This window comes from Lates calcarifer, linkage group LG5 (genome assembly GCF_001640805.2).
Source record: "Lates calcarifer isolate ASB-BC8 linkage group LG5, TLL_Latcal_v3, whole genome shotgun sequence".
In the NCBI taxonomy this organism is placed as follows: domain Eukaryota; kingdom Metazoa; phylum Chordata; class Actinopteri; family Centropomidae; genus Lates; species Lates calcarifer.
Genome location: NC_066837.1, coordinates 4,360,664 through 4,372,031, shown reverse-complemented (window position 1 = coordinate 4,372,031; position 11,368 = coordinate 4,360,664). Strand labels below are relative to the sequence as shown.

At 40.1% G+C, this 11,368-nt stretch overlaps 1 protein-coding gene across 2 annotated transcripts in view; it reads left to right on the top strand.

The window, feature by feature from the left end:
- Positions 1-5,017: 5,017 nt before the first annotated feature.
- The window catches only part of fam20cl (family with sequence similarity 20 member C, like), a 32,710-nt gene continuing 26,359 nt past the window's right edge, over positions 5,018-11,368 (top strand). The window contains exons 1-8 of one of the 2 annotated variants that reach the window (XM_018682441.2): positions 5,018-5,129; positions 5,438-5,923; positions 7,301-7,476; positions 9,355-9,433; positions 9,792-9,884; positions 10,087-10,202; positions 10,430-10,610; positions 11,087-11,196. In XM_018682441.2, the coding sequence (XP_018537957.1) occupies positions 5,442-5,923; positions 7,301-7,476; positions 9,355-9,433; positions 9,792-9,884; positions 10,087-10,202; positions 10,430-10,610; positions 11,087-11,196 (1,237 nt within the window). In that variant the 5' untranslated portion in view covers positions 5,018-5,129; positions 5,438-5,441. Of the gene's footprint in view, positions 5,130-5,361; positions 5,924-7,300; positions 7,477-9,354; positions 9,434-9,791; positions 9,885-10,086; positions 10,203-10,429; positions 10,611-11,086; positions 11,197-11,368 lie in introns of both variants that reach the window. The other variant, XM_051070409.1, reaches the window with a different exon arrangement.

Here is an 11,368-nt window from a genome sequence, read left to right as displayed (position 1 = left end):
AATAAGTTCCCATGCACCTTCAATACTTAACCTCAACTCCAATTTTGTCCATACAGGGAATTTATGTTCAGCAACTTAAACATTACAATAATTTTTACAATAATTAAAGGTAATATGATAAATGTTCAAATATAAAAGATAAATCTAGTATTAACACGTGATTATTTGCAGCATTTATACATACTGTATGTAAACATATGTAAACTGAAATAAACCACGATGGCCTTTAATATTTATAAATGCAGTAACTTTGACATTTGAATTGGCACATTGTTGTCAGTTGATAAGTGAAGCATCAGCAGTAGACAAACCAAATGTGTTTATGTTCAGAATATTAATGTGTTCTTGTTGGCAAAGCTTGCACACTGAAACACGCATAAAGTGCACTCATTATGAGGGTACATGTGCAGAAATAGTATATAAAAAAGTATGTCCACAGCCCAGGTTTTAATATCTGAACTGCAGATTGTTGTAGCTAAAAGAAGCATGTGACACTTATCTGCTCAAGAGAAAAAAAAGTTGTGTAACTGAAGTGTCCCTTTTGCACCAGGACAGTGCAGAATGCATTTTGACCCAGCAGTTGAGGGAGGGAGGCGGCCATTATTGACAGATTTGCAAAATCTAGCAATTTAAGCCTGAATGTTTGAGTACCCAAACACCATGACCCCAAATCAGGTCAGCCTGTTCTCTGGCTTCACTAATAAGGCTGTGATCTTCAAGCCTCACTCTGGCCACTTCACCTCTGTTCACTCTTGTTGCTACATGTCTAGTTTGGTCACGGTAAACTGTCTGTTTCACCTGATTGTTAAACCACAAATTAAACTATCCAAATTAAGAATAAGAGTAATTCTACACCATATTCTGCATAGTCATACTGTATCTGTGAATCTGACATACAGATGTTTGACGCATATACTAACAGAGAGCAACCCTAGGTCCAGATCTGTTGATCAGTGTTTGTTTGTGTGTTATGTTTTCATGAAATTGCCCAACATAAAATTTCAGGGTAAAGGTACTATTTCCAAATCTGAAGAATGCAAACAACCATGATGGAGAAACAGGTTTGAGAATCAACACTGATAGCTTTCCCCCCAGATTCACCTGGTTGGCCTACTTCATGTGAAGGAGCCTCCACATCCTGCAGTTATTGTAACAACCCTCTGATTAATCTGGTGGGTCTTGTGTCAGTAAACATGGTTCCACCCTTGTGATGCATCTCATTCATTATTCACCTCAGACGCTCTTTATATATCTCCTCCCTCTCACTGTGTCTCCTCAGCCTTGTTAAATATTCATACAAAGAGCCACAGAGTCACACTAAAGACTCTGCTTGTTTGCTCACTTACGACACTGAAATGCTCTTCCCAGTGCGCTGGAAGAAGGCTCATTATCCTACAAGAGGCTCTTTGGAGCTTCCAGCGAAGTTAGGGCCACATTACCTCATGAGGGGGATGTTAAAGGTCATGCACACATCTCCCTAACGCCACACACGAGGATCTGCACGTCAGTGTTTTTTTACAGCGGGTGTTAAGAGGTTATTGCTGTGGCATTACAGCAATATACCACCCTCAAGATCACCTGCGAATCATATAGACACAGACATACAGTCTCTCCAGTGTGTTCAGAGTCCTAGCAGCTTGTAAAACTTTGCAAACTATCATGCAAAGTCATTTATAGAAGGTTAAGGATTTGTTGGTAAAGAATTTGTTGGTATTACTAATCCAGCAGATGTAGGTTAACATTAACATTCATTTGGAGCTCAAAACACTGATTAGTGCAGCTTAAAGTTCTTCATCTCTCATTTTATCTTCTGCAACTAAATCCCAGTTTCTGCTGCTGACAAGACTTAACTATCACTGAGGAAACAGAAGTCATGTCCACTGTGTCTTTTTCTGGGAATGTTAGGATCTAAAGTGCATTTTACATTTTAAAATTTAAAGCTGGTTTAAAGTTAGGACACATAATACATTTCTAAGGGCACACAGCATATTTTTTAGACCCAGTGCTATTAAAATTGACGATTTTCAAGCAAGCCAATAAGAAAATTGCACAGTGAATAAATAAAATAGTTCAACAATATTCCTCACCAAACCTTAATTGCCAGCAGAGTGGAGAAAGCTCTTATAATCCATCACTTTTTCTACTTTGAGACATAAAACCTGCTTTTAATGAATAAAAAATAAAGAAGTTATAATAGAACAGTTGAATGAATATATAATGAATATTTTTCAGGTTGTGTTGGTGGCTACTGGCCCAGTAATCGTCAAAAAGCCTTCACATATCGTGTTACAGCAACAGGCAGTAGAAAAAAATGTTTTTTACTCGCACAGATTAGCAGTGTAATCATTGATGTTGAAGTTTAAACACAGTTTTCTGCTCTCACACTGTGCCTTCATTCGAAGCATCTCTTGGTGATGGAAAAGCTCAGTGCTGTATCTTAGCAACCTCCTTACCACCTGCAATGACGGGTGGAAGGTTAGAGCATCCCCAAGTGTGTGTACATGAGCGTGTGTGTTAGTAATAGATGCAGGAAGTGAAATCAGGAAGGAATCGGCAGCAGTGGTTGAAAACGTGGTGACTGACAACTCAGAGAATTTAATTGCTGATACAGAAAAATGAGACTGAAAGACAAAGAGGATTTTTTAGAGTTTAGAGACTGAAAATTCACAGACTTCAACAGTCGCTCAAGGATACAGAGAGTTAGAGAGGAGCAGAGCAAGAAGAGGGTTTTTATCGAGCAGCCACCAGTTAGGAACGGAGAGCGACAGAGGATGGCAGAGGAGAGCGGGAGAGATGAATTTTTCATCTGAACATCGCTAGTGGGCTTTTTTTATTGAGAAATGAGAAACACAATCCAATATTAATATGAGTGTGTATGTGTGAATCTTTGTGCATGTGTGTGTGTGTGTTTGAGGCAGCTTCCATTTTGACCATCAGTAGCTGTGACTGTGTGTTTCATTAGCTCATCTCCAGACTGAAATAAAAGGGTACCATAGGTTTTTTGGAAAATGGAAGAGGATGGTGAAATGAAGTGAGAGGAAAGAGGCGGAGAGGATAAAAGATGAGCGTTGTATGAGTGTGTGTGTGTGGATCAAGCCTGAGACAGCTTGTTTATAATACATCAGTGAGGGGCAGAGACAGAAAGAGTGCATTAGACAAAAAGTAAGACACTTAGCAAAAAGTATAAGTCCCAGAAGGCTTGTAGGTGAGCTGAAGTAAGAAAAACAAATCAAAAGATTGGAGGGAAAGACATGAAGATGACAGATGTCGTGTTGTTTGCATTTGTCGTCTGATGGATTCCTCTCATCACCTTGCTGGAGGCTGAAGATATCCTTGAGATTTTTTTTTTTTTGCCTCACCTATAAAATCTGTCAAATAAAATAAGAAAGTTAGGGAAAAGCAGCTTTTTTTTTCAAAATTCTATTATAATTCTAGAAAACCATATAAAATATCAATCAGTTTTACAAGCTGCAAAGCTGAACACGGCTGCTTCCATTGTTAAATAAACAGGAGGGTCAAACAATTCAACCATACAATAATTTTGATTTGAACAAGTGCCACAAAAGGCTGAGACAGATCAGTCTGGACCCAAAGTGGTGGACCAACCAACCAATCCATAGAGCCAAGAAGCCAGTTGTTCCTTAATTCAACCATTTTCTCCTTTGTTGCCTTGTTAAATTCAGGTTCACCCTGTGTTCATCTCTGTCAACAAGTGTCAAGTTCCTGTTCAGCCTTTAAACACAACATCCCTTTTGGAACGCTGGCATCCACCCATCTGTGTGTTTATCTGTGTAAGCCTGCTACAGAGACCCACTGAGACACCCTGCCAGCTAAAACAAACCTGAGCCCTTGTATACTTGTTTTTCTCTCTAGTCACAGACTTTTTTTTGAGTAATAGGCACTCATCAAGATATGCTAATCTGTATAGATAATACACACAACACGCTCATGTAAAAATATAATCTAATTACGCCCGTCTTTCAGTCCCACTGTGGCTTTCATTATATTCATGAAAATCACATTTCTTTTGCTTCATTTGCATGTAGTTCACGCTGTTATCCAAAACATCCATGTTTTATGAGAGTTGATGAATAATAAATGAATATGACCACCTGCATGAATACAGGAAAGAGCATGCCCTAAATCTGTTCAATCCACTCTATTCAGCTGATAGAAATGAGTCAGCCTGTCATTCTTCTGAAGATATTCCTTTTCAGTGCACAATATTCACCAAGTCACATAGATATGACACATGCATTTTGTCAAACTCTCTCAGATCTTTCTCGTGGATTGCTCTGTGCGAACATATACACAAATATACATCATGCAACCGACAGACACACACACATGCAGACTTTAAAGAACCGTACTTCACAGAGACTGTGTATCCTGCGGGACTCTACAGGAGGTCTGAGGTGCCTGAATCAAAGTCTCAGTGCAAACACACACACACACAGAATATGAAACATTTGTCTCGCCCACTACCTGGTTATGAAACCTGATTCATCAAAACCTCTACCAGACTGCAGATAATTTCCTGGTGATGGTTTGGGCCACTACATAGACTACAACATGAAAACAGATGAAGTCAACATGTCATGTGTATGGAAGGGTGTTTCCAAACAAACTGTTGAATGTTAGTAGCTTTATTCTTTAGATGTGAAGAGGAAACAGTGGGAGTGAGAGTTGCTCCTGTCTATACAAGACTCTCATTTAAATAATCAAATACACATTTACATTTAAAATCAGTTTTTTTTTTCTTCTCTGGCTTCTTCTGGCTTCCAGTGACTGCAACTGTAGTTGTCAATTTCTGATCAATAAAAATTAAAAATGTAAAAGGTTGTGGAGTTTTAGAGAGGTCTAATTTCTGGATACAGACTGAGAGACGTGACAAATAAACTGGCAGAAAGAGACAAACTTCAAAAGAGAAAAAAAAACATTGATCCACGTCCAGATCACTTTAACCTGGCACCTCTCCCAACCTGAGACTGGGAGCAGAATTATAGAAAAGTTCAAACAATTGTGTAAAGGCTGACTGGATACTGAATAGAGTCCCGTCTTATTCCACTGGGAAGCAGCAACAGCCCAAAGGTGAATGGAAACCATTTTAAAAGGAAAGAAACTGTTCTGTAAGTTGCCTTTTTCTTGCATTTTTTCTCCATATGTACAGAGACTTGTCGAGTGACTTCAATAAATCAATTGCAAAGTCATACGGGAATGGAAGTAAGTAGAAGTGGATTGGCAAGAAACTACTTTTATGCTTTTATCATGGCCACAGTCTTCATTATATCAGCTGTTGTTTGCATGATGCTGTTGCTTTATGGCTTTCTCTGATATTTTCTTGGCGTTTTTTTCCCCCAGAATCTTTTACACAACATTTTTTTTCTTGCCTTCGTGTGTTCACCTCTCCTGACCCAGTGTCACACTCTCCTCTCAGTAGGATGATGTGGCGTATGCGCCGTCGCTCCAGGACAATCTGTCTGTCCTTGGCCTTCATCACCATTTTCCTCCACCTCTTCCTGGCACTTGTCTCTCTTTCCATTAACCACCAGCCCTGTGACCCCCCGCTGCCACCCAAGACACACATCCTGAGAGACCTGGCACGCACCAACTACACCTCTGTGGGGATCGGTGGTCTAGCTGAGCCACCAACTGATACCAAACAAAGAGATTCTTCCAGTATAGATGCCAGTAAGGATGTCAAAGGTCACGTGCGAACGACTCCTGCTTCAATCAACACAGCAGCCAGTGAGGACCATTATGACGCCAATAGAGCTGAGGCTTTGGAGTCTGGTTTGTTGAAACTGGAGGCGCTGTTTGATCACCCTCTTTACAATATGCCCAGCCCTCCTGTCCCTGAAGAAGACTGGCTGCTGAAAGTGAAACCAAAGGTCAAGGCTGGTGAGAAGAGCTCTCAGATGTGGTCAGTATTAAACAGTCGATGTGCAAAAAGACTTTGTGTGTATAAGATTTCTCCTTTGATATCATCTATCATCATTCTCACAATCAGAAAGTACATTCCCAAAATCACTTTCTTTAACCAAACATAGTTGTATTTGCTGTATTTATCTTATTTTAGCATCTTTCAGTTGCCATATTTAGCCCAATACAATTTATCCCTGCAGAGGACAGGACCAGGACATAAACATACAACATATTTGGGAAAATGACATTTAAGCACAAAGCTAAAGCAAGTAAAAGCCATGAGCTGAAACTGTATGTGCATATTCTTCTGAAATACACATTCATGTACAGTACATTCAAGATTTTCAGCAGATGGGTCAGACTGCAGGGAGCAGATACGATCAATCCCCTGTTGTCAAGGCTGGTTTACAGTGCTGCTGAAATAGGTTTCTGTGGCGTCTCTGCAGGTCTGGACAGAGTTACTGTATGATGATGGTTGATGGTTACATGGACAGTATGTCCTCAAAAGTCTGAACAAATGGTCTTCTGTGAGGATGCTTTGTGTTTTTTCATGGTGTCTTTCTTGTAGCATTCTCCTCTTTTTCATGACTTGTGGACCACTGACAATTTCACCACAGTCAAAAGCCTGAGGTGGCATCTTCAAATGACTTTTTCTGATCAACAATCCAATATAAATACAAGGGGTGATTGATAAGTTGGTGGCCTTTGGAAGGTGGGTAAGAGATTAGTTAAATGATAAGTCAAACAGCTCTCATAACATGATTATGGTGAGAGTATGAAATTAATACATTTTGTGGTAATTGACAGTTTCAGCACTGTCACAGTCAACATCGGCCTTCGTGCAGTCATCCCCTGACCGTGGACTTAAACTTGTTCAGCACCCGCCCATCAGACCACTACCTCTTCCCCAAGATGACAAAGGAGCTCAGTGGTCGGCGTTTTGACAGTGATGATGTCCTTGCTGATGTGGACCATTTTCTCAGACAGTCCTGACCTTCAGTTTTCAATTATGCGAAACAGAAATATCACAAAAGATATTGTCAAACTTTCTCTGTAATCGCTCAAAGACTTGAGCTGCATGTGTATGTAACAAGAGCTGTTTAACTCATCTTTGAGCCACTTTATTGGTTTTGGACTATTGGTCAGACTATTGGTCTTCTCATATTTGAGAAGCTGAAAGAAGTGAATGGTGATCCCATAAATTATCAGAATTGATGCTGATTAAATTTTCATTGTTCAGCTATTTCTTTAACTGACTAAGCACTATTTTTCTTTAAATGTAATTTTATCAGTAACAGATTAATCATCAGTTTTGCTGTCTGTGAATCAGAGAGAATAATGTCACATCATCACTCCCCCTTCCATCTCTTTTCAGGGTGAGTGCTAGCCAGGAAGCCTACGAGGACGTCCAGTGGACCAGCAGCAGCAACACTCATCCTCCCTGGCTGCGCTTCCACCTGGGCATCTCCCGCTGGCAGCTCTACCCCCACCGTGACCCCAACATGGAGGCTCTGACCCAGCAGCTCGCCACTCAGCGCATCGTCAGTGCAGGTCTGACACACAGCTTCTGAGTTGTGTTCTCATCTGGGTGATCAGTGTTTGTGCAATATTTACTTTTTGTGTTTGCTCAACAGTTTTGCTCCACCACAGTATGGTCAGAGCCGAGCACAGAGCCTGACACCATCACACCAGAAACACGCTGATTGAGCATGACAGCTGAGGCGTCAGACGAACAAAGGCGAGATGTTTTTCAAGTAGATGACAGGAGGATCTGAGTCAGTAGAGAGGGTGACTCATTGAACCTCTTCAATAAATTAGTGTATTAAGGACATCTCTTGGACTGTAATCTGCACAAAAATTATACTGCGACTTGAAAAGAAGGAGATCTAACAAGAACTAAAACTAATTTTCAAACTTGTGGGAGTGAAGGTGGTAGGGCTGCAGGGCGGGTGAAGGCAGGAAAAAGGCGAGGGTTGTTGTGATTGTGTGACACCTTGGGTTTAGGGTCAGACTTTCAAATGTAGATTCACTTTGAAGCTCTCCTGACATGAAAGACGCTGTGAAGCTTTGAGAGGCTGTAGAGGCTCAGCAGAGGATGGACGGGAATACATGAGCCACTGGTCATGTAGTAAACATCTCAGTATCAAACAATCACACATGTTTCTTTACAGTTTCACTTTTTCACCATGTACTCTGAGTCTGGTCTGTTTAGGTTTAGTGGTTAGAACAGTTGCTCGGGTTAGGACTGGTACATTGATTTAAAAATGAAATGAATTACAGGATCTTGGTAAATGGGAAAAATAAGAGAGAGTCGTAAGGTCAATAATCTGTCTGTTTAAACTTGATTTATATTTTTGATTTATATTTTTTCTCCATGTTTCTTTCACAATAAAGCAATAATGTTGCCACAGTGTAATACAATAGCATTTAAATAAGAAATCACAAAAACAGCACCTAAAAATGACAGAAGCATCAGCTGGATCATGTTGTCTCTGTACATCATCTTGCAAAGGTAATTTGGAAGAATGTGTTATTTATTTTGAATAGTGACACGGCCTTGCTTTAACAAACAGCAGCATGACTATGACATGGTTTTCTGTTTGTGTATTTGGGATGATGTGTGATTGAATCTTCACTCAACCTTGACAAACTATAAATAAATTTGAAAGCACAAGGCCTATCTATGCAAATCAGTTTGAGATCCCAGTATCACTGTGACAGGAGTTGCTTATTCTGTCACAGCAGTGGGCATAAAACTAAAATAAATAATGAATCAAAGTATTGCAAAATAGATGAGACAAATCTTTGAGCAAAATTTTGCCACAATTTTGTCTCTGTAAATTTGGCTCACTATCACTTCTGATTAAGTCTGACTTTTTGAGAGTAAACGTGAAAGATACCCTTGATAAAAGACCAGGTTCATGCATTTTATTTTTGGAATAGTGCATAAAAGACACATGCTTGTTAAGAGGTTACTCTTGAGAAACAGATATAGAGTAGGTCAAAAAAAAAAATGATGAAAATATATTGATATCTGTGGCAAACATTAACTATACTTAAACTAACATTAAGGATACAACCTTCTCTTTCATTATACCTAATATACCTGATAATATACTGTATCATGTTCATGTGAGGTTGGGTAACACTTGAAAGAATGTATGCAAATTAATACAATGTCCAGCCAAATTTAGCAATAGTCATGTGTGTGTACATGTGAGAGAGCGCTGGACATGGACACAGTGGTGACGCACATGTTTTCTCTTTGTATTTTGCTTTATGTGGGCATGTTTGTGTGTGTGTCTGTGTGTGTGCCATTAATGGCCATTGTGTTCAGTCACAGCATGGTATATTGTGTTTGTGTGTGTGTGCGTGTGTGCACACTGTGTGCTTTGTTGCGATGGTAACGCTCTCAGCACTGTTTTTCAGTGCAGAAGTCTGGGGGGACGCAACTGAAGCTGGTGATGTCATTTCCCAACTATGGACAAGCTCTGTTCAAACCCATGAAGTGAGTCGCAAAGGGACAAATCCAACACACTGATCACGTTACAGAATTTGTATAAACATGAAAGAAAACACTCAATCCTTTAAATCCTCTTGAAATTAATCCAGTAAACCATGATGGGAAAACTGTAACAGAGGGATTTTAAAGCCTTCAGACAATTGAGAAATATATCTTTCAAGTAAATATTTGGAAGGAAAGTGTGAAATAATTCATAAACTGAAATGTCTGAGAGAGGATTAGTCACATTTTATGGTGAATGGAAACTTATGTGTATGTTTGAGTTTGTAAAAGAGGCTTTACTTGATGAAAATGTATAGCTAATGCGTGTGTTATGTACTGTGGTTTAACTGCTCCCTGGCAGGCAGGAGAGAGATGACGAAACCAACTACAACCTCTACTACTTCTCAGACTTTGAGAGACACAATGCAGAAATAGCAGCTTTTCACCTGGACAGGTACTAAGTCCATTTTTCATTCAAGAAACTACAGTATAACACAGCTACAGTGAGGATGGATGTGTATGGTGGATGAAATGATCACAAAATGAACACGTTATATAACTCTGTATTGTGTTTTCCTTGTCCTCCCTTCCCTCTCTGGTTTTCTCCTCCTGTCTCTCCCCACTTCCCTTTGTCCTTTCTTTCACTCTCTCTGCAGGATTTTGGGTTACAGGAGAGTCCCTCCCGTGGTTGGGAGGCTGGTGGACGTGGTCAAGGAGATCAAAGACATCACTACCGACCGCAAGCTGGCCCGAACATTTTTTACCTCCCCTGGTACTGCTAACAACACACCTCCTCCATTATTCATTTACCCTGCTCAAAATGCCCTTGTATGTCAATTTATTTTGAATCTCTTTTGAATGTTGTTCTTTTCTTCTAATTCTCACTACCCACAACCTCTTTCATCCCAATTTTTCCTTGACATTTTTCCTCCTCCCCTCCTCCTCCTCCTCCTCATCCTCCTCTTTTCTCCTTCTCTGTGCTCCTCTGGCTCCCCCTAGTGGGAAATTTATGTTTCTATGGCCAGTGCACCTACTACTGTTCAACTGAACACGCTCTGTGTGGTCGTCCCACGAACCTGGAGGCCTCCCTGGCTGTCATGCTCCCAGACCTCTCCTTGGCCACCCGGAGGTCCTGGAGATCCCCCTGGAGACGCTCCTACAGCCGCAGCAAACTGGCAAAGTTAGTAGGTATTGGGTCTTTAGTCAGAGAGAAACCAGTGTGCTGTGTGATTTGAAGTTATTCAACATATTATCCCCTCAGCACACCTCCAAAAATACTTTGAGAGACCATAACAACAAAAAGGTCTCTGAAATCTAATTTAGTTTTCCTCTGGAGGTTACAGCTAAAGCTGTGTAGCATTTAAAAATCTATTAATCATCATTAATTAATGTCATACCACATTCATTTTGAGATACTAGTTGCTGCAGTTGCAGCTTCTACTGGCACTACACACTTGTACTGCGCTAGTGGAAGGTGTATGTCTATTGTTTTGCAGTAAAAATGAAACAGAAAACACTTTGACAGAAGAGGGAAAGGTCTTCTTTGTACCAGAAAGTGATGGAAATACCAAAAAATGAAGTCTTAATTTTGAAAATCACCAGCAATAAATAATACATATATAATGCCAAATGGTGAATGATGCTTGTCTGTTTCAGGTGGGAGACAGAATCAGACTACTGTTCAACGGTGAAAAAGACTCCACCGTACAACAAAGGCACAAGACTGGTGGACTTCATAGATATGGTCATACTGGACTTCTTGATGAGTAGGTTTATGCTGTGTACATTGTGTCATGGAGGCTCTAGTTGGTGAATTTAAACTCTATGTGTTTGACATAGTTCTGGCTTCTTGCTGAAACCTTTCCAGTGTTTCAGTGGTAATAGAGCTTTTTCACTGCAGATATTTTGACATGCTATAGCAGGAAAACCACAGGTGAA